Source organism: Colletotrichum fructicola (assembly GCF_000319635.2).
Source record: "Colletotrichum fructicola Nara gc5 chromosome Unknown KSG_Nara_v1_contig01, whole genome shotgun sequence".
Lineage (NCBI taxonomy): Eukaryota > Fungi > Ascomycota > Sordariomycetes > Glomerellales > Glomerellaceae > Colletotrichum > Colletotrichum fructicola.
This window is the reverse complement of record NW_027094051.1, coordinates 1,542,622-1,566,181: the sequence shown is the minus strand read 5'-3', so window position 1 is coordinate 1,566,181 and position 23,560 is coordinate 1,542,622. Positions and strand designations below refer to the sequence as shown.

At 53.0% G+C, this 23,560-nt stretch overlaps 9 protein-coding genes across 9 annotated transcripts; 7 read left to right on the top strand and 2 right to left on the bottom strand.

The window, feature by feature from the left end:
- Positions 1-3,277: 3,277 nt before the first annotated feature.
- Positions 3,278-4,111, bottom strand: CGGC5_v000457 (uncharacterized protein; the record flags this gene model as incomplete). The annotated part of the gene is made up of 5 exons (XM_032032445.1): positions 3,278-3,355; positions 3,407-3,425; positions 3,486-3,494; positions 3,549-4,038; positions 4,093-4,111. 5 exons carry the CDS (start codon positions 4,109-4,111, stop codon positions 3,278-3,280), a joined length of 615 nt encoding a protein of 204 aa, XP_031888328.1.
- A 1,067-nt stretch (positions 4,112-5,178) lies between these two features.
- Positions 5,179-6,116, bottom strand: smb1 (Small nuclear ribonucleoprotein-associated protein B; the record flags this gene model as incomplete). Its single annotated transcript, XM_032032447.1, has 6 exons — positions 5,179-5,309; positions 5,361-5,442; positions 5,497-5,805; positions 5,864-5,935; positions 6,010-6,018; positions 6,093-6,116. 6 exons carry the CDS (start codon positions 6,114-6,116, stop codon positions 5,179-5,181), a joined length of 627 nt encoding a protein of 208 aa, XP_031888518.1.
- Positions 6,117-6,548: 432 nt separating this feature from the next.
- Positions 6,549-7,243, top strand: rpl-11 (60S ribosomal protein uL5; the record flags this gene model as incomplete). Its single annotated transcript, XM_032032448.1, has 4 exons — positions 6,549-6,615; positions 6,675-6,749; positions 6,806-6,888; positions 6,950-7,243. The coding sequence occupies 4 exons, from the start codon at positions 6,549-6,551 to the stop codon at positions 7,241-7,243; spliced, it is 519 nt and encodes a 172-aa protein (XP_031888517.1).
- Positions 7,244-8,587: 1,344 nt separating this feature from the next.
- CGGC5_v000454 (ATP synthase subunit alpha) lies at positions 8,588-11,107 on the top strand (the record flags this gene model as incomplete). The annotated part of the gene is made up of 7 exons (XM_032032449.1): positions 8,588-8,659; positions 8,910-9,076; positions 9,220-9,276; positions 9,334-9,454; positions 9,511-9,978; positions 10,272-10,790; positions 10,844-11,107. The coding sequence occupies 7 exons, from the start codon at positions 8,588-8,590 to the stop codon at positions 11,105-11,107; spliced, it is 1,668 nt and encodes a 555-aa protein (XP_031888520.1).
- Positions 11,108-12,246: 1,139 nt separating this feature from the next.
- On the top strand, positions 12,247-12,741 carry CGGC5_v000453 (uncharacterized protein; the record flags this gene model as incomplete). The annotated part of the gene is made up of 1 exon (XM_032032450.1): positions 12,247-12,741. The coding sequence occupies one exon, from the start codon at positions 12,247-12,249 to the stop codon at positions 12,739-12,741; it is 495 nt and encodes a 164-aa protein (XP_031888519.1).
- A 1,033-nt stretch (positions 12,742-13,774) lies between these two features.
- On the top strand, positions 13,775-14,416 carry CGGC5_v000452 (uncharacterized protein; the record flags this gene model as incomplete). The annotated part of the gene is made up of 1 exon (XM_032032451.1): positions 13,775-14,416. One exon carries the CDS (start codon positions 13,775-13,777, stop codon positions 14,414-14,416), a length of 642 nt encoding a protein of 213 aa, XP_031888514.1.
- A 215-nt stretch (positions 14,417-14,631) lies between these two features.
- On the top strand, positions 14,632-16,061 carry CGGC5_v000451 (uncharacterized protein; the record flags this gene model as incomplete). The annotated part of the gene is made up of 4 exons (XM_032032452.2): positions 14,632-14,638; positions 15,061-15,065; positions 15,119-15,472; positions 15,528-16,061. 4 exons carry the CDS (start codon positions 14,632-14,634, stop codon positions 16,059-16,061), a joined length of 900 nt encoding a protein of 299 aa, XP_031888513.2.
- Positions 16,062-18,031: 1,970 nt separating this feature from the next.
- okr (DNA repair and recombination protein RAD54-like) lies at positions 18,032-20,932 on the top strand (the record flags this gene model as incomplete). Its single annotated transcript, XM_032032453.2, has 6 exons — positions 18,032-18,169; positions 18,222-19,104; positions 19,162-19,321; positions 19,419-19,815; positions 20,709-20,803; positions 20,887-20,932. 6 exons carry the CDS (start codon positions 18,032-18,034, stop codon positions 20,930-20,932), a joined length of 1,719 nt encoding a protein of 572 aa, XP_031888516.2.
- Positions 20,933-22,058: 1,126 nt separating this feature from the next.
- Positions 22,059-22,984, top strand: CGGC5_v000449 (uncharacterized protein; the record flags this gene model as incomplete). The annotated part of the gene is made up of 2 exons (XM_032032454.2): positions 22,059-22,515; positions 22,641-22,984. 2 exons carry the CDS (start codon positions 22,059-22,061, stop codon positions 22,982-22,984), a joined length of 801 nt encoding a protein of 266 aa, XP_031888515.2.
- Positions 22,985-23,560: the final 576 nt, after the last annotated feature.

The window sequence follows — 23,560 nt, the reverse complement described above, 5'->3', positions numbered from 1 at the left end:
ATCTTGGTGGTTGCGTTTTTGCTGGAGTGAGTGGGTGGTTTACTTGCTAGTTTGCTAGTCTGGACTTGCACTTGCTTGGCCGCTGCTGCCCCTCCCCGTTGGATGACGGCGTAGCAGCGGGAGAGAGGTTCCGGATGGTGGGGGCGGCGAGTTTGCTTTTTTTGGTGGTGGTTGTTGTTGGTGGTCAGCCAAGACCGGACGCAAGACATTTGGTGAGAAAGGAAAAAATTGGAGGTGGTGGGCGATGTAACGACGGATTGGACGGCGGCTGGATTGATATGGGTGTGGGTTTTTTGACGGATGATGCGGCCGGATGGTGAGAGGTTTTTGTTGGTCTTAGTCGACGCTCGCCATGCGGGAGGGTTGCAGCCAATTTTGCTAGGTTCCATGTCTTGGAGGTGGTTTGTTTTTTAGAGAGGGGGCGGCGTCGTGCCTTGCATGGGACATGTCGTTCGATGTTTAGCGCTGGCTAGCGCTGGCTACTGATGACGGAAAGTCCATCTAGATGTCTTGCAGGTTCATGCACGTTGAGATTTGGATAGATTCTTGATGGTGTGATATCTGACTTGAGAAGATGGTGTCTTCATTTATTGTATAGTTCTGGCCTTGTGCGGTTATCATCCGCGTACGGACGCTTCGAATAGATGGTTTGGAAAGCAGCACTTGATGGCCGCCGGCATATCATGTCTCTTGTGGATATCTCTTGCTCTTAGTAGGACGACGCTGGAGTATTCCGTCAACATTCATCATCGCAGAACGGCCTCGACTGTCGTAAAGTGTGGTGTGGACACACTCGATGAGGTGGGTTCACGGAGAGATGCCCTCTTTGAGATGACGGTTCGATATTAGTGGGACGACGTTGGAGCAGTCCGACAACGCGGTTCCTTGTAAATCCCATCTCGAGGCCATCCGATTGGAAGAGTTCGATTTTTCTGAGATGGACCAAGATGCCTAGCTCCAGGGGCACGACTTCAATCGGCGTGGAGATCTACAGACAACGTCCAACCGTCGTCTAGAGCGTGCCATCGCCTCTGATTGGGGCGGGCCTCTGAGGTGACATGTGCTAAGATGTCGAGACTTGGCTTAAGGTCTGAGAGCCTTGAAGACATGCAGTTCTGACTTGTGCGCATGTCTGTTGCTCCGGCTCCGAAAGGGACGTGCCCCTTCAGGAGCCGGGTGCGGCGTTTTCTGGTGATGGGAACTGTGGTGTGTGTGTGTGTGCTCGGACTCCCGTGAGGCGTTCGGGGTCGGGCTAGGGGAAGCGTTTGATGGGGGTTCCGGCGTTAGCTTGGTGGGTGTCTTGTTTGGAGCTAGTTGAGGCTAGGTGTGCGGGTTCAACGACAGAATGCCCGTGGTCCGAGGGAGTTTTGGGGGTTGATGGAGGTGTAGCATAGGAGACGATGGGCAGGGTGGTTACATGGGCCTGATGACGAGAGACATGTTGTGCCGATCAACGGCCATAAAAGCATTTTATCTACTGAAAGGGTTTGATGAAAGCCCTTGGAATATCAAGTACAAGCTCCAAGCATGAGGTGATACCCCGCAGGAGAACATTGTCGACATACTTAGGTCTCATGGGGAACACCCCGTAGTATCTAGTGAGATCGACAGCTTAGTCTTGAGAAACTTCGCATGTTGAATACCAAAGGAATGGCATGGTTTTGTTGTTGTTCCGTGCTGGTTTGGCAAGAAAAGGTGGCGAGGCAAATCTTGAGGGAAGTTGAATGTCTGCCAGTTCACACGAGCTTTCCACATTCTGGGAACGCCGCATACGGTCTCAATGTCGAGCTCGATTGGGGACATAGTCGTTCTCAGTTGGCCGACAATATAAACTAAATACTGGCTAAACGTTACCTGGGTCGGTGTTGGAGATGGATCAACTCTTGCAGACAGTATTGAAGTCAACGTGGTTCAGGTCCTGTGGTAGCAACGATGAGACCTGTCACAACATTGGTCGAGACTTCCTATCCATTGAGAAAGTAACGTTCTGTATCGCCCAGCGGCGTTTGCCCTTCGACTTGGCACTCTCATTATTGCCAATAAGGAGACGCAAAGTCCCAATACTCAGCGATGACGGCACTCACATCCCTGACCGTATGATGCTATGGACTACGGCATGGGGCCAACAAAGCTGATAGTCAGACTTGTACTTGTCTATAACAAATTGTAGAAGACGGAGAGTGACAAATGCACATACGTCTAAATAATACCATAGTCGCTGGATACCATACCTGATGGCGGTGTTAAGTAGCGTATATATCACACATTCCACACCAGATCCGTATGTCAACAGCAAAGCATTAAGGCATTATTCAGAGCGCATTCCAGCCCTTTTCATTCACAGCCTTCTTTCTGACGTGCGTTTGGTCAACGATCTTCCCATTACGAGAATACAATTCCACACGGTATGGGTACGTCGGAAGCTGATGGCCTGACCAGATTGTTGCGAACGATAACGACCTGTCCTGCGGCCATGGGTCTTGTTTCCACCGCCCACAGTAAAAGTAGCGACATGTATTGTCATCGGCTCCTTGTTATGACTGCAACATCCAGGATAGAGAGTCACTTCCCATAACCAACTTATCGCAATGGTACACATATGAGCATTCAACGGCACGTGGGACATCAGGAGACGAATGTAACGATACCTGGAGGCAATGTCATGACTTCTGATCTCTCGAGGCTTCCTTTGATAGGTTTCGATACCCAAAGTTTCAATAAGCCCGTTCCTCAGCTCATCTTCGGCTATTCAAACTGACGCGTTGTTGGGTCTCTGAGGCCAAGTTTTCGAAGGGAATGGAATCGTAACAGCAAAGGCTCACGCTGTGTCAGTTTCCGTGGCTCCAGGTCTGTGTCTGAGAGACCTGCTAGTCCCATATACGCAGGGAGTGATTCTGCTTAGTCGTGTGGTTGTTTCAAAGGCCAGGCATCAATCGTATTCTTGAAAGCGTCCACGACAAGCTACACATTCGCCACGTGAGCCTGGCACACGAGCATACCCAGTACTTGTCACGCAGGATTGCTAATTTGACAGTGAACATGGGGTTCGCAAAGAACCGAAGTATTTGTATCATAGGCATGTTTAGAGGATCTTATGGTAGTGTTTTGTCTCCATCGTCCATTAATCATCGATGACTACGAAGATAATCGAGAGAAAAGACTCGGATCTCCAGTGGTCTTAAAGCAATTGTTCCTTAAGATCTCAGCTAAGACTCCCGTCAGTTTCTCGCGTGCATGCCATATCTTTCATCAGCTCAGCAACGTAACCCTCCTATCCTTAAACATTGACAAATCGACACTGCTCAAGGGTCTTGCAGACGGGCTTGTGGCTTTTCCAAGCGGCCTTCTGGCACTCCTAGGGAACTATTAGAGAAAACGAAGGTGCCAACGTGGTTTGGAAACTTACGACGTTGCAGAACCAGGCTCTGCCACACTTGCCGCACTTCTTGGGCGCTTATCCGATGTCCGCCTTGATCTTTCCGCACTGGAAGCAGCTACACACACGAGTTAGAATGTTCCAAAGTAGTTCGTCCAGATGACGAACGCACCTGGGCTCGCCAAAATCACGCGGGGTGCCCGCCTCATAGTGATCCAGCGCGGCGAGGAACTGGACCTTTCCAACATGACGGAAGCCATCCTCAGCAATGGGCGACACGTAGCCATGCCTGCCAGCGAAACCCTCGGCCAGCTCCCGCAGATGATCAAGATCGGCCTGCTGGATGCGGGCGCCAGCACGCATCATCAACGCACCAACGATGATGACCCGATACTTGCCCTGATCCTCGTGCTCAAGAGCACGGTACGTGGTGAAAAGTTGGTCGCCCAGGCCCGTGTCCAGCTTCTCGCGGGTTGACATGATGATTGCGTCCAACTCCTCGCGGTACTCAGAGGTCTTGTAGAATTCCCGGACTTCAGGAGGGGCCATCATGTCGGTCTGGTTAACCATTCGCACCAGGCGAAGGTCATTGTCCTTCCCCGTTCCGTAGGGGCACTTGATTGCACAGGCAACGTCAATGTCGTTGTCGCCCTCGAAGACACCTATCAGAATTGTCAGTATGGCTGCAAAACATTGAGAGAAAGACAGAAACTTACGATATCCCCAACGGCCCATGATGAAGGTCCGAGACTGTTCTTTGCTTCGGGAGCAGGTTGGATATTGGTGCTGAGACGGGCAGGAAGCGGGTCAGAGGCTGCTCAGTGGTTTTGCCTTGGTTAGACTGCAAAGGAGAGCGTGAGCAGCAGGGAGCGGGAATGATATCTAGAGATAGTTTCCAGTAGAAGGAGAATGGAGACGACACCAGGTTATGAGTGAAGCTGGGGTGAAGTGGTTTGAAGTTGGGGCGACTTAAATTATAGATACTCAGCAGAGAAAACTTGTACGTCAGGAAACTACCCCGCTGGAGCTCCTTCCGACTGAGTGTTGGAAGGAGGCACCAGCTTGCCTCTTGCCTGCACTTCTCAAGTGTTGCCTGAGGTGCCTGCAGGTTGAGGGTCAGGGAAGAAAGAGCTCCTCCAAGCACCTACCTGCCCATTGTGTGTGGCAGCATCAACGTACCCACCTCCCACTTGTTGTTTGCCAGCCATAGCTTGACCCAATTGAAGAGGCAGATCGCCATCACACCTGCAGCAGGCCGGTGACCATGCAGTTTTCCTTTCGTCAACAAATACGATAAGTTGGTTTTGCAGGCGTCTCCGCTCGGTGCCATGCGCAGCTCCAGTTTGGCAACAAACGCTTATGGCTTTACGATGCAGTTTGAAGCGGTGTATGAAGCACATCGAAAGCCGGACTACCGCAGAACTGTTTGCTTAATCTTAGATCATCAGAACTGTCAAAGGGTCTACAGGACAACACATGAGTTACTTTGCGATGAAGTATTTTGATTCTCCAGTTCAGTCTATACTGCAACTCGAAACAGAGGCTCCTTGACTTAGTATGTGCAAGTCAGCCGTTCCACCACCGAGAAATACTTTTGATCAAACTCGTGCAGCCATGATCTCTCCGCAATCCAACTTATAGACGGGCAGGCTGACCTCGTGGTTTGTTCAGGGGTGCCTTGTCAACATGCTTGTTGCACCCTCTTGTTTGTAATCTCGACATTCATCCCCAAACGCCAATGGTATACGTGAACCAACCTCCAACTTTAAAGCATGCGAGGCGCCGAAATAACTGTTCGTAGCTTATCTTCGGGGAGGGGGGTTGAAGCCAGGAGCTCCACCAGGGGGGCCGGGGTTGAAGCCCGGAGGAGGGAAGGGCGCGTTCTGAGGGAAGCCCGGGGGCGGGAAACCGCCGGGGAAGCCTGGGGGAGGAGCTGCAATGTGTGAGAAGCTGGATCGAGGATCAAATCGTCTTGAGTACTCACCTCCACGCCCACCAAACGGCGGAGCACCAGGGAAACCAGGGAAGCCGGGGGGAGCGCCGCCTCCAACACCAGCAGCAGGGCCCTACGGTTCTGATTAGCAGCTTTCAACAGGAGCAGACTTTGGGAGTGTACATACGGCCAGAGAAGGGGGCACAGGGGCAGCACCTCTGCCAGCAGGTCTCGCGACACCAGGACCAGCAGCAAGAGTCGACGAGATTCCTCCCGGCGCACTCTTTCCAAGCCTGGCACTTGGGTCTGCGGGGGGCTCCGACTCAACGGACAGCGACACGATGTGGGCGCCACGGACGATGGTCAACCCGAGCGTGCGCTTCTCCTCCTTTTCGATCGTCTGGCTCGAGCCAGAGCTTCCAGGGGCAGCAGGCTTGTTTTGCCTGATCTTGACGCGTCGGAACTCCTCAGTATCGGCGAGAACGAGGTTCATGTGCTACAGACACTGTCAGCGACGTCATTGACACGCGATTTAGGGGCCTGGGAGTGCACACCTTGTCGAAAGCAAGCATCTGTCCGGTCATCTGGCGGCCATCGTTGAGAGTGACTCTCATCCGGTAGTTGATCTATGAGGCATGTTAGCGAGTGCGGTGCGAGGTCGAGCCGTCGGTGGCTGAGAAGATCGAGGATCGATACGTACGTAACCGGCCTAGAGAGATCATATCGTGTCAGCCTGTATTGTCAACCTTGAAGCTTTGGAAAAGAAGGTGAGGAGCTACTGACCATCTTGCCCTGTTTGTTCGACATCTTGGCTGATGTGTGTTTGAGATGCTACTTGCGCAGCTTCTCGAGATCTTTCAAAAAATTGATCTTGTTTTGTAGCGAAGCCTGGGAGACTTCGACGCGACCTTGGATGCTTGCGGTTGGCAGAGCTTCTGGCAAGGTCAGAGTGGGTATGCCCGTTCCATCGACAAATTTCGGTGGAGGAGGCTGCGGAAGGCTGAACTGAGGCCAATGCCACTCGGGTAAACCCCGGCGGTGGATTGCGCCCGGAATGCGCTAGTCCTGCTTTGGGCGTTAGCGGCTCAGGTGGGGTCGTCGCCAACCGTGCACCCAGGGCTGCAAAAACCCATCCCACAAACTACTCAAGTCTATCCTTTTTTTCGATTTTCCTTTTCGACATCCCGCGATACCGACACATCACCACGCCAAACCGTCGTCGACGTACTAACCGCCAAAATGTCCGAGAAGGCCCAGAACCCCATGCGCGAGCTGCACATCCGCAAGCTCGTGCTCAACATTTCCGGTACGCTCCAGGCAATGCCTCGTTTCCCGATGAACTTTTGCTAATATTGAATTTCACAGTCGGCGAGTCTGGTGACAGACTTACCCGTGCCGCCAAGGTTTTGGAGCAGCTTTCCGGTCAGACTCCTGTCTACAGTAAGTTCTCACGAATTCCTTTATCGAATGCGACAATTGACTGACCAATTCCACAGGCAAGGCCCGTTACACCGTCCGTACCTTCGGTATCCGCCGTAACGAAAAGATTGCTGTCCACGTCACTGTCCGTGGCCCCAAGGTACGATTTCGAACACGGAGAAACTGCAGACGTAAGGGATCAGGAGACTGACTTGATGCAGGCTGAAGAGATTCTGGAGCGTGGCCTCAAGGTCAAGGAGTACGAGCTGCGCAAGCGCAACTTCTCCGAGACTGGCAACTTCGGCTTCGGTATCAGCGAGCACATCGATCTTGGTATCAAGTACGACCCCTCCATCGGTATCTACGGCATGGACTTCTACGTCTGCATGACCCGCAAGGGTGAGCGCGTCGCCACCCGCCGTCGCTGCAAGGGCCGCATCGGCTCTGGCCACAAGATCAAGCGCGAGGAGACCGTCAAGTGGTTCAAGCAGCGCTTCGACGGCATTGTCCGATAAATGCTCTAACCACTTTCTTCTGCAACGATCAAAAAAAGTACCTCGGGACGGCTTGGGTTTACGGATATTGGCGAAAACGGGACATGGAACAAAAGGCATGTACTTTCCAGCAGTTGTTATCGTCAGACAACAAAGCTTGACTTGAGGAAAATTCAGTCTTGCTGCGGCCTCAGAGACCGACCGGCGCCCATGCCGGCTTATCAACATCTTCTTTTTGAAGTGATGACAATGCGTAGTATACCCTCTTAGTGATGACAAGCTGTGGAAGCAGCTTCTGGCGTTGGTGGTTTAGCTAGTTTGCCCATAGCTCAATAAAGCTAGTCGATTCCTTGCATTATCAGATCTTCGCGAGCGACTGCCAGTCAACGTTGTGGGGATATCAAACCAACAAAAAAAACGACGGCCACCGACCTCATGCTTTCGTGGGCGACGGGAAAATATTGTCGCGTGCCGAAGCTGGGCATATTTGTGAGGTGATGACGGGCCGTTACGGCAGGCAGAATGATGCGCAGGTTGTTCGGTTTTCTGCATTCCTCCGAGGCGGTCAGGCTCGGTGTTCCCGGCCGGCCGGAGACACGTCCCACAGCGGATGCATGGCCATTGACCTCCAGGTTCTCAACGAGTGCACGCGAAAGCATCCCTCAAGGGAGGGTGACGAGAGGTTGGGTGGGAATGCCACAGTGGAGAGCTTCGCCTGCGAGGCCGGGGAAGGAGGGGAGTGACCGGGAAGCTAGACTAACGACATAGCATGCATGCAGATTTATAAGATGAATGCTGGCACCATGAAGCCATCTCGACATGGAAGGTTAGATGTTGGTTGACAGGGGCCATTTGAGCTCGGGGACCGAGCAGACATCGCAATTGGACCTTGTCGCAAACTCAATGGGCAGTGGGCAGTGGGCAATGGGCACGATCGCGCGCTGGAAAGCCAGATTGACACATTTTTTTTCGGTTGGGATGAGATCCATCAACAATCTCTTCCGGGGGGCTTCAGCACTGAAAGGCGAGCGCTTCAGCGCTGGTTGTCTTATGTAATCGACGCTCTCAAGGCATTTTAAGGCATTTCACGGGGTTACGGGGCTACGTGCTGTTCGTCGGAAATTGTTAGGGTGATCTCGGGTTGGACTGAGGCAAAACTCGACGGGCCGCCGTGATTGGCCCGACAGCAGAGCTCCGGGTCCACCCATTCCTCACTCTCTTTTCCCTCCACTGGGCCTCTTCCAAAAAAGACTCGATTTGCACTCCTTCAAAGGCACCTTCATCAACCCCAATCTCCCCTCCACTCAATTGCATCCGTTGCAATTGATTCTCCTTCGATCTAGACAGTGTCAAAGATCTCGTAATATGTTCCGCAACGCCCTCCGCCAGTCGACGCGCGCTGTCGGCGCCGTCTCTGCCGCTGGCAGAGTCGCTGCCGTAAGTCCAACCCACCCTCAACAATCCGGCAACCTCCCCATCCCCGAAACGACGTCAATGCCATCCAAAAACATCATCAATCGGTTCCGCCATGTCCAATTACACCCCGGCGAGCTTTTTTGGCGTCGCGGAACGCATGGTGGTGCTGTGGAAGAGCTTTTCACCAAGCTCCCTTGGCCCTGCGTCTTGTTTTTGGGGGGGGAAGCCCATAACATTTTCGGGCTTCGGCTAACCTGTTTTTCACCCTCAGGCCCGAAATGCCGCACCCGCCGTCTTCAACGCCACGTCGATGCAGACCCGTTCATACGCCGATGCTAAGGCTTCCCCGACCGAGGTTTCTTCCATCCTCGAGCAGAGAATTCGTGGTGTCCAGGAGGAGGCTGGTCTCGCCGAGACCGGCCGCGTCCTTTCCGTCGGGTACGTTTAGGCGGCACATCTCGGCATCGCGAGCACCCATCGGAAAAGCTTCAATGCATCATCAGCTTGCACGAGGACTCGCGTGTCAACATCGCCGGCGCAGGGAAAAAAGTTTTTTGTTGCTGACGACAATTGGAAAACAGTGATGGTATCGCCCGTGTTCACGGTATGGCCAACGTCCAGGCTGAGGAGCTTGTCGAGTACGTTTAGTGCCCTTTATGCGCCTTCCGGTATCCCCGCGTCTAACAGCTGTACAGGTTCGCCTCTGGCGTCAAGGGCATGTGCATGAACCTCGAGGCCGGCCAGGTCGGTGTTGTGCTCTTCGGTTCTGACCGTCTGGTCAAGGAGGGCGAGACCGTCAAGCGTACCGGAGAGATTGTGAGTCGGACCACTTCTTGCCGCCGATCCGGACGGCAACTAATCATGAACCATAGGTCGACGTTCCCGTCGGTCCCGAGCTGCTCGGCCGTGTTGTCGACGCCCTCGGTAACCCCATTGACGGCAAGGGCCCCCTCAACGCCAAGGAGAAGCGCCGTGCTCAGCTCAAGGCCCCCGGCATTCTGCCCCGCAAGTCCGTCAACCAGCCGGTCCAGACTGGTCTCAAGTCCATCGACGCCATGGTTCCCATCGGCCGTGGTCAGCGTGAGTTGATCATTGGTGACCGTCAGACCGGAAAGACTGCCGTCGCCCTCGACGCCATGCTCAACCAGAAGCGCTGGAACTCCTCCAACGACGAGACCAAGAAGCTCTACTGCGTCTACGTCGCCGTCGGCCAGAAGCGTTCCACCGTTGCCCAGCTCGTCAAGACCCTCGAGGAGAACGACGCCATGAAGTACTCCATCGTCGTTGCCGCCACTGCCTCTGAGGCCGCTCCCCTCCAGTACATTGCTCCCTTCACCGGTGTAAGTACCTCCCCACCGCACCTGCCGTTGTCGCGCCTCGCCTTGGCCGCACCTACTGTCATTGCACCTGCCCCCTCCGTACCTGCCATTGTCTTCGTCCCTGTCGTCGTCCTTGCCGTCGTCGTCATTATTGTCGTCCCCCACCCTCGTCCCCCACCACTGTTTCTGTCTCCGCTGTCCGGCCCCACTTTGTCCGGGTCCGTCCCGTCGCCGTCCCGTCCCGGTCCATCACCAACCATCAACACCATCTACAAACAACAAGATGATCTTTTGCTAATCAATCTTAACTTCAGGCTTCTATTGGAGAATGGTTCCGTGATAACGGAAAGCACTCCCTGATCATCTACGACGATCTTTCCAAGCAGGCCGTCGCTTACCGCCAGATGTCTCTGCTGCTCCGTCGTCCCCCCGGACGTGAGGCTTACCCCGGTGACGTTTTCTACCTGCACTCCCGTCTTCTGGAGCGTGCCGCCAAGATGAACGACAAGCTCGGCGGTGGTTCCATGACTGCTCTGCCCGTCATTGAGACCCAGGGTGGTGATGTTTCTGCCTACATTCCCACCAACGTCATTTCCATTACCGACGGTCAGATCTTCTTGGAGTCTGAGCTCTTCTACAAGGGTGTCCGTCCCGCCATTAACGTCGGTCTTTCCGTCTCTCGTGTCGGTTCCGCCGCCCAGCTTAAGGCCATGAAGCAAGTCGCTGGTTCCTTGAAGCTCTTCTTGGCCCAGTACCGTGAGGTCGCTGCCTTCGCCCAGTTCGGTTCCGATCTTGATGCCTCCACCAAGCAGACCCTCAGCAGAGGTGAACGCGTAAGTTGTAAACTGATACCCATGAATTGATCATTGAGCTGACACATCTACAGTTGACCGAGCTCCTCAAGCAGAAGCAGTACTCCCCCATGGCCGTCAACGAGATGGTTCCCCTCATCTTCGCCGGTGTCAACGGTCACCTTGACAACGTCCCCGTCGGCAAGATTCTCCAGTGGGAGGCCGACTTCCTTGCCCACCTCAAGACCAACGAGTCTGACCTCCTCGCCACCATCGACAAGGAGGGTGCCCTCAGCAAGGACCTTGAGGCCCGCCTCAAGGAGGTCATCACCAACTTCACCAAGAGCTTCCTGGGCTAAATTTAAGTCTCACCTGACATAATAAATGGTCCGACTGGGAGCGCAGGGGGGGTTGATGTAGCTGTCTATACCGAAGTTTTTTGTTCCTCTAGAGGCGTGAGGAAATCTCGAGGGTTTGCGCCGGTCCGAGGGAAGCACCAGGGGACGCGATCTGGGGGAAGGATCTCCAGTCGAACCACTTGTAAAATAGAGCTCAAGACTCAATTAACGCCCTCGATTCCTTTTGTCCTTCAATATCATGACCCTCAAATCTAAAGTCGTAAATGTTTGAAAGAGAATGAAACAGTGCGGCGAGAATCGGTACCCACCCACGTCGGAATGATCTTAGCTCAGTCTGTGACTGCATCTTTTGTGTGACCGACACTGTTGAACGGGATACTCTTTCCCACTGAGGCGCCTGTCATACTTCCCAATGCCGGTGCTGGGCAGATCTAGTGTGGGTCGGGAGCTCTCTCTCAATGAGGTACTTCGCACATGGAGACTTCCTCCGAAGTCTTCCTCCCATCCATGGTGAGCTCTTTCCCAATACCTGTCGTGCCTTCTATTTCTAGGGCAGGACTTATTCAATGCCGAGCAAGTGCTTCCCTTGCCGCACTCGGAGAAAGAAAAGCTTTTCTTGTTGTCTTTGCTCTGTCTCGTTTCTCCTCAGACATCATCGCCATGAGGCATGGCTCGCTCCAGGTGTCCTCCCTACGATCAAGGGCACGACGACCGTCAGCAGTTCGCCTCCACTCAGCTATTCCCCTTGATCTACACGAGGGCTGCCAGAACTCTTCCTCTTATCAGAAGATTGAGACTACGACCACCAGAAGCACTTCATCCACCCTCAGTGGTGACCTTGGATCGAAACGGACATCGGACAGAAGTCTCTTCTCTCCCCCATGCGAGGTGAGAAAGACCTATTAAACATTCTGGGTGCTTCTCCTAATGATTGCAGTTGAGCTTTACCCTGTCATACCTGAGAGGACTTTGGGCCACACCGAAGTCACCATGGCATCCCCTCTGGTTGATCCCAGTTCTTTCCTCTTCGTCACTCATTGTCGTCCCTTTCCGACCATGGGCTCGACTCGCCTGGCCTCAGTCGTCTCCGCTTTCTCCCACCGGGCTCAGGACGACTAGCATCAGCCCACCCAAGCAACATGGAGGATCTTGAAGAGCTTCGTGAGATCGTAGACGGTCTGACGTACTGCGCGGTCATGCCCCATGCGCCCGAGTGGTATTTGAACCCCGTGTTCAAGACTATTCTGGGTGCAGAGGACGGCGTTTTCGAATCTCTATGCGACGACCACCCTCTCTTCTTCGCCGACCACTTCCTCCGCGTCCTCAAAGACGATGAGCCCCCTTCTCTCGACTTTTTCCGCCTCCTTTCTTCTCCGGCCCGCGGCGACAAGCCTATTTGGGGTGTTTACTCTCTTGTTTTAGAGAAGGTTGGCTTCCCGGCTATGCTTTATGTTGGGTCTGGAACCGACGTAATCTTGGGCGTGTATAGCCGCCTGAAGGCTTACGAAAGGGTCGATGGCAGCAACATCCCACAGCTTGTCCGTCAGGCCATCAAGGATGGCTACACTATCAGTTATTCAGGGCTACTTTGCTGGCACAATATGCCGTCGGCCGCCCACGTTCCCCGCGCCTAAATTCGACTCGTCGTCGTCGTCGTCGTCGTCTCTGTCGTCCTGCCGTCTGCCGCCCACGTCCCCCGCGCCCGAGTCCGACTTGTTGCTGTTGAAGCCGTGTTGACGTTCGTGTTTTTTCGCTGGCCGGGCTTGCAAGATGGATGTTTTGTGGGAGGATATGTTGCCCTGGCGCCGAGAGCAAGCAACCTGGGAGCTATTATGCACCCACACGGCGTTTTTAGAGAAGCCTCCTGGGGATGTTGAGATGTCTAGCGAGCAGCTGGAGGCTTACAACGCTGCTCGTATCGTCCGGGCTAAGCAAAACATGGCTAAGAACAGCAAAGCGGCTGAAGACTGAGAGAAAGCTATCAGTCCGAAAGCATACCGCGCCTGGAAGCTCAAGGAGAAACTCGCGTAGGAGAAGAGGAATCCTGAGAACATTCGGATGTACTCTGCTGGGACGATCTCCCGTCGGCCGCCCAAGTTCCCTAGGCTAGGATTAGATTGGTCGCCGTTTCTGTCGCTACCTCTGTTATTATCTATCGTCGTCTCTATCGTCGTCTCTATCGTCGTCTTTATCGTCGTCTCTATCGTCGTCTCTATCGTCGTCTCTATCGTCGTCTCTATTGTCGTCTCTATCCTCTATCGCCATCTCTATCCTCTATCGTCGTCTCTATTGTCGTCTCTATTGTCGTCTCTATTGTCGTCTCTATCGTCGTCTCTATCCTCTATCTCCGTCTCTATCCTCTATCGTCGTCTCTATCCTCTATCGTCGTCTCTATCCTCTATCGTCGTCTCTGTCGTCGTCTCCGCTATTTCTTTAGTTAAGGCCGTTATAGCGTTCGATTCCTTCGCTGAGAGATTTTGCCAAACGGAGGTGCTGTGGGACAGTATATTCGCAGCAGCGCACACACAGCTTTCCTACATATGGTGTGCACTTTCTGCGAGCACCCCAGCATGGAATATCAATCACATTTTCAAAAGCTACTGCGCTCCTAATATTCAAACTTTCGAAGCCATCTGTGGGCAGCATCCGCTCAAGTTCGCCGATAACATGTACGAGGTTTTGATGGCCAAACGCCCACCCACTCTCGACTTCTTCCGTACACTCCCCAAACCCAACAAGAGCAATCCGGTTTGGGGCGTCTACACAATCCTTATGGAGAAGGCCAATCACCCAGCGAAGCTTTACGTCGGGTCAGGAACCAATGCCGACCACGGTGTTGTGACTCGGCTACGCGATTACAAGAGGGAGACACTCCTTCCCCAACTTGTCCTCAAAGCCCTCCAAGAGGGATACTCTATCAGCCATGCCGGGTTGTTGTGCTGGTGTGCGATGCCCAAGCCTGGCCAAGCCCCTATTGCGCGGCTGAGGGTCATCACAGTTGAGGCCACGATGGCCTTCGTGTTCTTCGCCGGCAGGCCCTGCAAGATGGACGTTCTCTGGGACGACATGCTCCCATGGACAAGAGACGAGGTTTCTTGGCAACCTCTTTGCACGCACACGGCTTTCTTGGAGAAGCCGATTAGTGATTTGGACATGTTAGAAGAAGAGTTGGAGTCCTACAACACCCAGCGCCGCGAGAGGGCTTTGGTGCAAATTAAGATAAACTCGAGGGAGTACGAAGACCGAGAGAAAGCCGTCAGCCTGGGGGCATACCGCGCTCGCGAGAGGACTAAGATGCAGCTCACTTGAACATGTGCCCTGTCGTAGGTGCTTATTGAGTTGGTTCATATGTACAACTGCAACAAAGGATCAGAAATCCAGAATAATTCGCTGGCTTTCAGACTCCCTTCTCCAGGTGGAAATCCTCAAAATTTCCAGTTTAAACAAAAGCACAAATGCAGAACCAAAGAATGTTAGCCGGTGCCTCTGGTGAAGAGAATTTGCTGAGGTGTGATGGGAATACGATGTCAAGTAGGTTGTCCCCGAGAGAGCCTCGTATTCACTCTATCTCAATTGAAAGGCAAGACCATTCGGGGGCACTTCTTTGCTACTTCCCAAATTATCGAAATTTTGGCAGCCTGCAGGTGTTATTTCACCTTTGTCTCTCTCCACTCGCCCGTCCGCCGCAAGCTGTTTTCCCCCTCACATTGAGGCAACCTAGCCCATTCGAGATTTTCGCTTCTTCCATTTCGCAACACCACCACAACCTGAATATTGAGCTTGCTGCATGTCACTTGTTTCATTGCGCTGCCCTCATTGCTTGCTGGACGATAGACACGCTTTTCGTGTCGCCCAAAACGATCTGGGAGAACTTTCCTCCTTCTGAGCCTACCTACGTAGTGTTCTAGAACTTCTTGCGCATTGGCTCTATCCAAAATATCATAGAGATCAAGGCGAGGTAAGAGACCTAATTATTTTTCTCGTTATCATGTCCTCTGACGCCCTCCTCAGGTCACTTTCACGATGGACGACTTGTCGACCTCCTACCAGCCCGCCGGAAAAGGCGATGGCAAGATCACCGGCAGCAGCAGCAAAAGCGACGTCGGCCCCGGCCGCAGTACGGCGTCAAACATCTTGCCGACGAACAAGCATGTTGCCCTTCACGAATTGAATCAGATGATGAACGCGACAGATTTCCAGATGCAGCAGGAAACTCATGATGCCGCGGCAAAGGCCGCGGACTGGCTGAGGCGTCTTACAGACGACGACACTCTTTTTGAACGCAACGAGCACATTGACAAGCTCCTGCTTGCCAAGGAGGTCATTTCCATCAAGCATGCAGAGTCAGCGCTGGATGAAATAAAGGTGAGAACCTCTCTCAAGATTCAAACTGACATGCTAATAAAACCTGTTGTTCTAGGCTACCTTCCCCCAGATCTTCGATGGCCCGAATTTGACAGTTATCAACGCGGCATTCATCCACCACTTGTCGACCCTGTTAGTCAGCTCTCGAGATGACATGTCACTCTGCTACAGCGACCTTGGACGAGTTCTCAGCATTCTCACGATGATGACATTCCCGGAAGGAGGCATGCCAACGAACCAAGACTTCCAAAGAGCGATGTACGCTCTGCGCGGATATTACTTGTGTGGACCCCCGGCTAGCAGCCATACCCAGCCAGAGTCACAGTCTCTCGCTTCAACTGAGGTCATGGAGGATAACAACAATATGATCGATTCGGTCATGCAGCTGAAGGCCAGTCTCACTTCCTGGGCGGCAGCTACTAACAACGCCACAACAACCATGCCGCCGGTGCCAGACACCAATGTCCTCTTTAAAGATACTCTCGACGAGATCACGACTAACCTGGACAACTTCTTCAACCAACATGCCGCCGACGACAGCGCAAACAACGCGTTACTCATCTCGGACGACATATACAGCCCTCAGTAGGGCTACGATGATCAGACTAGAGAGGTGGATGTTGCTAGGATTTGGAGTGCGTGAGGTTCAGTTGTGTCATCGTACGACGGCGGTTTGGCCCACCCTTGGCCTTTGAGGAAGGCTTCTCAGTGGGCTCGTTGCGACACGAACGCTTTTGAAGTTCCTGGGCAGTTGCTGATAAGTTAATCAAGATGGCGATCGGCCCATTCTTCGACCATCGAGGAAAGGCTCTCGTCGACGATTGCTTATAGTTACCAAGAGATAGCGAAAAAACAGAGATTCAATATCCTGAAGTGACTTACGCACTTGATGCCTCTTCTTTGAGGGCTAGTTCACTCGTGCCACTCCGAATTGGCAGTGAAAAACGTTGTGAGGCCTGCAATGCCCGCTTCGTGCGAAGCAGAAGCATATTTTGCATATGAGTGACGTCCAGGAGGATGAATGCCGGTGTGCCCTCGAGACAGGAAATGCTACGGCCATTTATCATCAGCGTTAGATGGTAGGACCCCACTATAGCAGAAATGTCATGAGCCAAATGTGTAGGCACGTGTTTTCCTCACTCTAGATGGGCATTTCGATGTACTTCCCTGAGACGGGATGAGGTTTACGTCTGAGACATTTCAAGATGCCCCGCCGGGTGAAGGCAGGCAGGCGCCTAGGCACCTAGGTGCCTTCAGCGCACAAGACGGTAAGGCACCCAGCTAGGTACGTATCTAAGTCCTTTATTCCTCTGCCAAGCCGAAGTCTTCCAAAAAGGAAAAAAAAAAGAAAAAAAAAAAACATCAAACCTCCACGCTTCACGCTCAGGATACCTTCCGCGTTCCTTCCCATTTCAACCACAAGGCGAAACTCTCGACCTACCACGAAATTCCTCAGCGTGCCAACGAATTTTTGGTAGCACATTTGCTCCAAGTCGAGCCGTCCATACGCGACCCTCATTTACCCAGATCTTTGCGCCTCCTGGTCTGTTCGTCAAAAAAGCGTTCACTTCATTTAAGGTATTGATCGACTTTAAGGTCAACATCTCTCTTCATTTTGAAGTTCAAATTTAACCCAACTCCGAGATCCTCACTCCATGGTCCCTCGTTTCCTAGTATCAAGCCAGTACCACTCATACCGACGCGGTAATCGCCAAGAAATTCACCAATCCCATCATCATTTCAGGCCGAATCCGAACAGTGCCACGCAAGAAGTAAACGGTCGCTCTGAAGGACAAATGTCTGGAGCAAATTGCCCAGGAAGCCACGAAAACGAGCGAGAGAGAGAAATGACACAGCCAGAAGGAGAGCCTACCGGGCGCTCCTCAACTCCCACGCCCCTTTGAGAAGAGTTCACGGAGACCACCCACCCGGGCTGGAGACTAAGCTTCTAGAAGCCAGGGCCAAAGTCGATAGCATATTGTCGCTAGCACGGTCAGGCGATATAGAATTCAAGAAGCTCGTCGAAGAACTGATTTCAACGCCTTCGAAGATCTATGAGGCGTTTACCAACAGAGAGGAGGGTGTAATGCTGGGGCCCGATGGAGGTTGACAATGAACAGCCTTACATGGGCATTGACCTCAAAGAGTCAGACTTAGAAGAGGTTATTCAGCAGTTCTTGTCAGGATGGCATAAAGGATCCTGATAAAGCGGGTGAACTGGTGCAAGAGACGAATGTTGAAAATGGTCTCATCCACATCAATCTGGTACCAGTGAGTAGTATGTTCTCGCAAATTCGCTTTTGATTACTAACTATGCATAGATGATTGTTTATAAAAGGTCGCGGGCCCTTGAACCCGAAACCCTGCTCATCTAGAGAGGTCATCGATCATCGCCTACTACCGGGTTTCAGGATCTGTTACAGTTGCCCGCCTTCTATCTCGTCTTCATGTTATTTACGAAGATTTGACCTGTTTACCCCCCTTCCCCGGCGCCTTCTAACATGCCAAAGTCAGAAATGAACAGGTGCTGGGGTGGCGCGCCATTGCATCGCCGACCCTATGGGTTACGGCAAGACACTCACTACGATCATGACTACGATGAGACCGAAGGGAATGCCTTACCAAGGCCCTGTATGGATTGTAGTGCCGAAAACGCTCGTTCCCCACTGGGAGGAACAGTTTTCGTGCTTCGAGCAGGTATGTGAGGCAAATATGTGATCGAACGAAAGTTACTGACAGTGTCCTGTAGGTGGATCGCCCGTCGGTGTTTGTTTTGACAGACAAGGACATGTCAGCGCGCGAGCTGGCTGAGGCCAAAGATGATTTCATTATCATCACTCCGCAGTACCTGAGCGCCCGGTATCTGGAATGGCAAGACGCCACTCAACAAGCCCGATCCGGTCTATATATCCTCGGCAGACCAGTAGCCCGAAGACAAACATCGTCCAGGTTATGGCAGACGAATTGTGTCTTCGACATCGAATGTTGGACATCCCTGGGCCTTCACTTTCCCTTCGCCATCTTCGACGAGGTACACGGAGCGAAGAATCCCGATGCGATCATCAACAGGGCATCTGCGGCGCTCGACGCCAGGGCGAAACTTCTGGTCAGTGGAACTCCTATGAAAAACAGAGTCTTCGATGCCTTTGGGATTCTCAAGATTCTGCCCGGATGCCCCTTCGCGACGGAGAATGCGTTTTTGCGAGTCCTCAGTGTCAACCCAAAGGCGCGAGGGCCGCCGGAATTGCGATTGAGAAGACTTGCCCAGATTCTCGACGCATGCACGATCGTCCGCCCTCACGAGGCCCTGAATCTTCCAGACCTCGTCGAGCACACAGTCGAGGCCGAACTCCTAGACGAAACGGTCCTCGACATCGCCATGATCGCTCACCAGTTCCACCGTCTCGCGGTAATCTCTGGAGGGGGCCGTCGGCGAAGACCCCAGAATACAGGACATGGCGCCGCCCTTTCTTACGCCACCCGTGCAAGACTGATGGCGACCTCCCCTGTCTTTAACCGTCCAAGCCCAAGTCAAGAGAAAGACATGAGGTCGACAAGGGAGAGGTTCGGAGAATGGTGCACCGAGAAGGGCCACGACAAGCTGACGATCGCGCGCAACCCGGATTTGCTCCGTGAGTTTGCGCAATCCGTACAGAGGAAGAAGTGAGATGAGCGCGAGAAGGATCCAGACTGGAACCCAGAGGTCGGAGACGTCGACGAGGAAGATGAAGTCATCGGTCCCGACGATGCAAACCTTAACGACAACCTACGTCGTGCAAGAAACCGCCAACTTTGGCTCTCGCATCTCGATACGGAATGGGAGAAGGAACTTGATTGGTTTGTGGAACCGTAAGAGTCCCCGGCTCCAGGCCATTCAGAATATCGTGGTGCAAATCGAAGAGATGGAAATCGACGAATCGAGCAACGAAGTTAATCCAGATATCAGGATCATGGTATTTTCCGAAGGGGTGCACGAACTGGACCTTATTGAAAGGTTTCTTCAGTGGCAATTCGAATGGGACTCCAAAGTGTTACGTTTCGATAGTACGCGTTCGCCTGAAGAACGGGAGGATGTGCGACGCAGATTTCAACACAAGAAGGAACGCTCTATCCTTCTCGCCACAGTGGGCGCAGGAGGCCAAGGCATCAGCCTTACAACATGCCACCACGTCGTCCTCATCCAACCTCTTTGGACCTTAGCGGAAGAGAAACAGGCAATCGCTCGCTATCACCGGCAAGGTCAGGCACAAAAGATGCACGTATGGAGGCTTAGGTCATCCGGATCTGTCATGGAGATGCACATTCTGGACAAAGCGGAAGTGAAGGATGCCGAAGTTGAAGAGGTAATGAATCAAATACAACAACCAACCTTTTCCCTCTTACGCCGATACATCACGCCCTGCCTGCGTTTCGAACGGGACATCCTGCGAACTCAACACACACTCCCATCTTCGCTTATCATAATGCGTTCAATGGACCCCGATGCATGGCATTCCCAGACACGTGTTCAGCTCCCTCCTTTGCCCAAAAACACATGCCGAAATTCTTTTTCCAGACGCAGAATCCAAAAGTGCGAGCCTTTCCAGCTCGGCGGTATTGGCGAAGGCGGCCCGCAAGTCACTTCTTATGCTATTCTTCCCATCTCTCTTCAAAGTTAACACGGCTTAATATTCAGCATCACTATTCAACATCGCCTGAGCCGCAAGCACACAAACGCATACGCTCTGTCACATCTCTCTGTCAGCGAGCTGTTGCCCTACATTAGCATCACGGAAGGTGAAGACACCTACGTTTGAGTCACGCAATCTGCCATAACCGAGATGCGGCAGGCCAGTTCATCGAAGCCCAGCCTGGAACATATTCAACATCGCCCAAGCCGCAAGCATATCAACTTATCCACTTTGTCACGTCTCCCCGCAAGTGAGCTGGCTCTCAGACTCTTCATCTCTTTTTATCAACCTTGGCAAAAGCTGAGTCAGAGACTCTATCTCTTACCTTTTGCAGAGTTGCGATTATTTCTCGAAGGTTCAACTGGCCTGTCGTGGGGGCCATGTCCAGTGCTACGTAGCCACAACTTCTTGAGTTCTGTCTATGCCCTACACTGGCATCACAGAAGATGAAGACAGCGACGTTCAAGTCCCCTGATCTGCGACAGCCGAGATACGACCAGCCAGTCCATCGAAACCCAGCCTGGAACAACCCACGCGAAGAGTATTTATCGTGACAAGAGCACAAGCACCGCCGCCAACCACCTGTGAGACAAGAGGTCACTCTTGCGAATCCAAAACCTCAGAGGCGGGAGACCAATCTCGCGGATCGAGAGCCTGCAAGGTAGGAACCCAGCCTCACAATCCCAGGACCAGTTACAACCATGCCCTCGAACGACACAGTCACAGCTAACCTGGTCATCTCAGACAATTTGCCCGACCGCATACGAGACTCGTTTTTTCGGTCGTCTAGCGAAGTCTTTCCTTTCACCTATGAGACATCAACCTACGAATGTCGGCGAACGACAAAGTCGAATCCAGCAAGAAGTATGGGAAGCCTGCCAAATCTCGCTGATGAAATGAAAATCTACGACGACGACAATCACAGATCGCCGCCTAAGATCGAGAAAGGCGACTTCGTTTACATGAAGCTCGTGAAAAAGGGAAACCCAACATACCACCTGGACAGCTAGACCAAGTTCTCTCGCAACCGCTAAGGCCCATTCGAAATCATACAAGTCACCGGTCCACTTCGCTACTACATCAACCACCGCTGTGCTTCAGATGCGATTTCGAGATCTCCATCAAGAAGCTCGAACCGGTGCGCAGATCCGTACGCCAGGCTCTGCAACCCACCCGGTCCTGTCCAGCAAGGCGGCGAAGACAAGTTCATCAACAGCGTCAGTCATAACATCCGCAACGGCAATCTACACTACCATCGGCTACCCAGAACCGACTTGGCAAGAGTCTACACTATGACAAGACGCACTCCGCTCAGTGTGCCACTATGAAACGCCTTTGACGATGTTCATAGTGAACCCTGGAGGATAGATATGCGGCACGAAGTACTGTGTTGCAGGTGGAGGAGTGTCTATCAGAAAAGAAGCAGCACAGCGTTCTTTCCCGACCTTTAGATCCACGCCTTTCACGGAGCAGGGAAGTCAGTCGCAGGCATCCCTGATTTCGGCCTCGTCCGCCAACAACAACAAAAATCCTCACCTTTCCCCCTTCCCTCTCTTGCTGTTCTCGAGCGCTCTTGCCAGAACGATCTTACTCTTCAACTCTTCGACCAATCACTGATTTTTCTGACGACAACCACCCGCCTGGACCCACCCACCGACCTACAAACGCTTCCCGCCTCACCTCGACCACCACCCACCGTGGTTTTGTTTACCTCTTTCTTCCTCCCGCCTACCTTACCTTACCTACCTTGTTTTTCCCTCTCTCTTCTAACCATCCATCTTCTTGTTTCGATTCCCAAACTCTTCACTACCCAACGCGAATTATCAACGCGCGATCACTTCCGCCGCTCACACGAACAAGCTCGACCACTACCCATTTCACTCTCACAGACACCCTCCCCCCATTACATCAACATCATGGTTCAACACTTGAGACCCACGACTCCCCTCAATGGACCCGATCAGACTTCGCAGTCTCGGTCCCCTGCCTCCCCTCTCAGCACCAACCAGCTCACAGAGGGACCCTCTCAGGAACGCCCTGTGACCTCTCCTTGGGCCAGCTACCAGCTTCATCAGGCCATGATGCATCAGCCTCAGGACGTTGGCCCCCGATTCGGCAATGTCGACTACGTTCATCCTCGCTCTCCCATGGTTTCTCATTCACGCTCACCAGACTTGGAGAATGCCGACAATGCAGACTTTGAACCTCTCATGAAGTCTCCCACTGTGTCGTACAAGTATGATTTTCAGTTCGGAGAGACGGATGACGAGATTAGAACCTTCCTCCGAGATGTTCAACACTCGAGACCCCGCGCTCTTTCCTTCTCCGGTCACGAAGGCTTCATGGAGTCTCATGAACCCGCCCGCGCCCGAAGTGCCAGCCCGGCCTTTGGCGAACCTGAGCCCATCCGGCCTGACTCCCCCATTTCGGTCTCGTCGTTTACATCTGCCCACGCTTTGGCGAAGCTGAGCCCATCCGGCCTGATCCCTCCATTTCAGTCTCTTCGTTTACATCTGCCCTCGAGAGCCTTGATGACGCAGATTTTGAGCCGCAGATGAGTGCTCCCATCATCACGCAGAAGATGGGTATCCGGTGGGGCGATAACGATGATGAGGTCGCTGATTTCATCCGCGCCAACGAGAAGAAGAAGGCCTCTGAGGCATCTAACGCCGACCATCACGACCAGGTCTCACTGTCTCCCGAGCAGCCTGGCAGCAAGAAGTCCTCCTTCGACGCCGACCATCACGACCAGGTCTCACAGTCTCCCGAGAAGCCTGGTAGCGAAGCTGGCACTGACAACAAGACCGAGTCTGACGTCGACATGGAAGATCAGTCTCAATGACAGAGAAATCCCGGATCAGTCTGATGATGATGCTGCCCCCGATGGACAAGACAGCCCCGACGACACGACCGAAGATGCCTGAGCCAACGTTGGCGATGATGATGCCTGGCCATCTGGAAACAAAAAGAAGGTGATTGAGTACACCAATAATATCGACATTGGACATGTCTGGGACCCGACTCGAGGCAACCAATCGGTCCCAAACTTCCGCCACGTTCCCATCGACAAAACTAGCGTCGCCGTGTCGAGATGTTGCATGCGTACACGCATCGCGGACTTACAATTGCTTTTGCCCGCTTCAACATTTCACTGGAGGAGTTGGGATCACGCCCCAGTGCTCAGATTGTCGTCTCTGTCGTCGTCTCTGTCGTCGTCCCTGTTGTCGTCTCTACCCGTCTCTGTCGCTATCTTCGTCGCTATCTTCGTCGTCGTCTCTGTCGCCGTCTCCGTCGCCGTCCATCGTCGTCGTTTATCGTCGTCGTCTACTGTCGTTTCTGCCCCCCGTCTCTGTCACCGGCCTGGTTGAACTATACACTCCTAATTATTGACATCTTTCAAAGTAAAGCATACTGATGC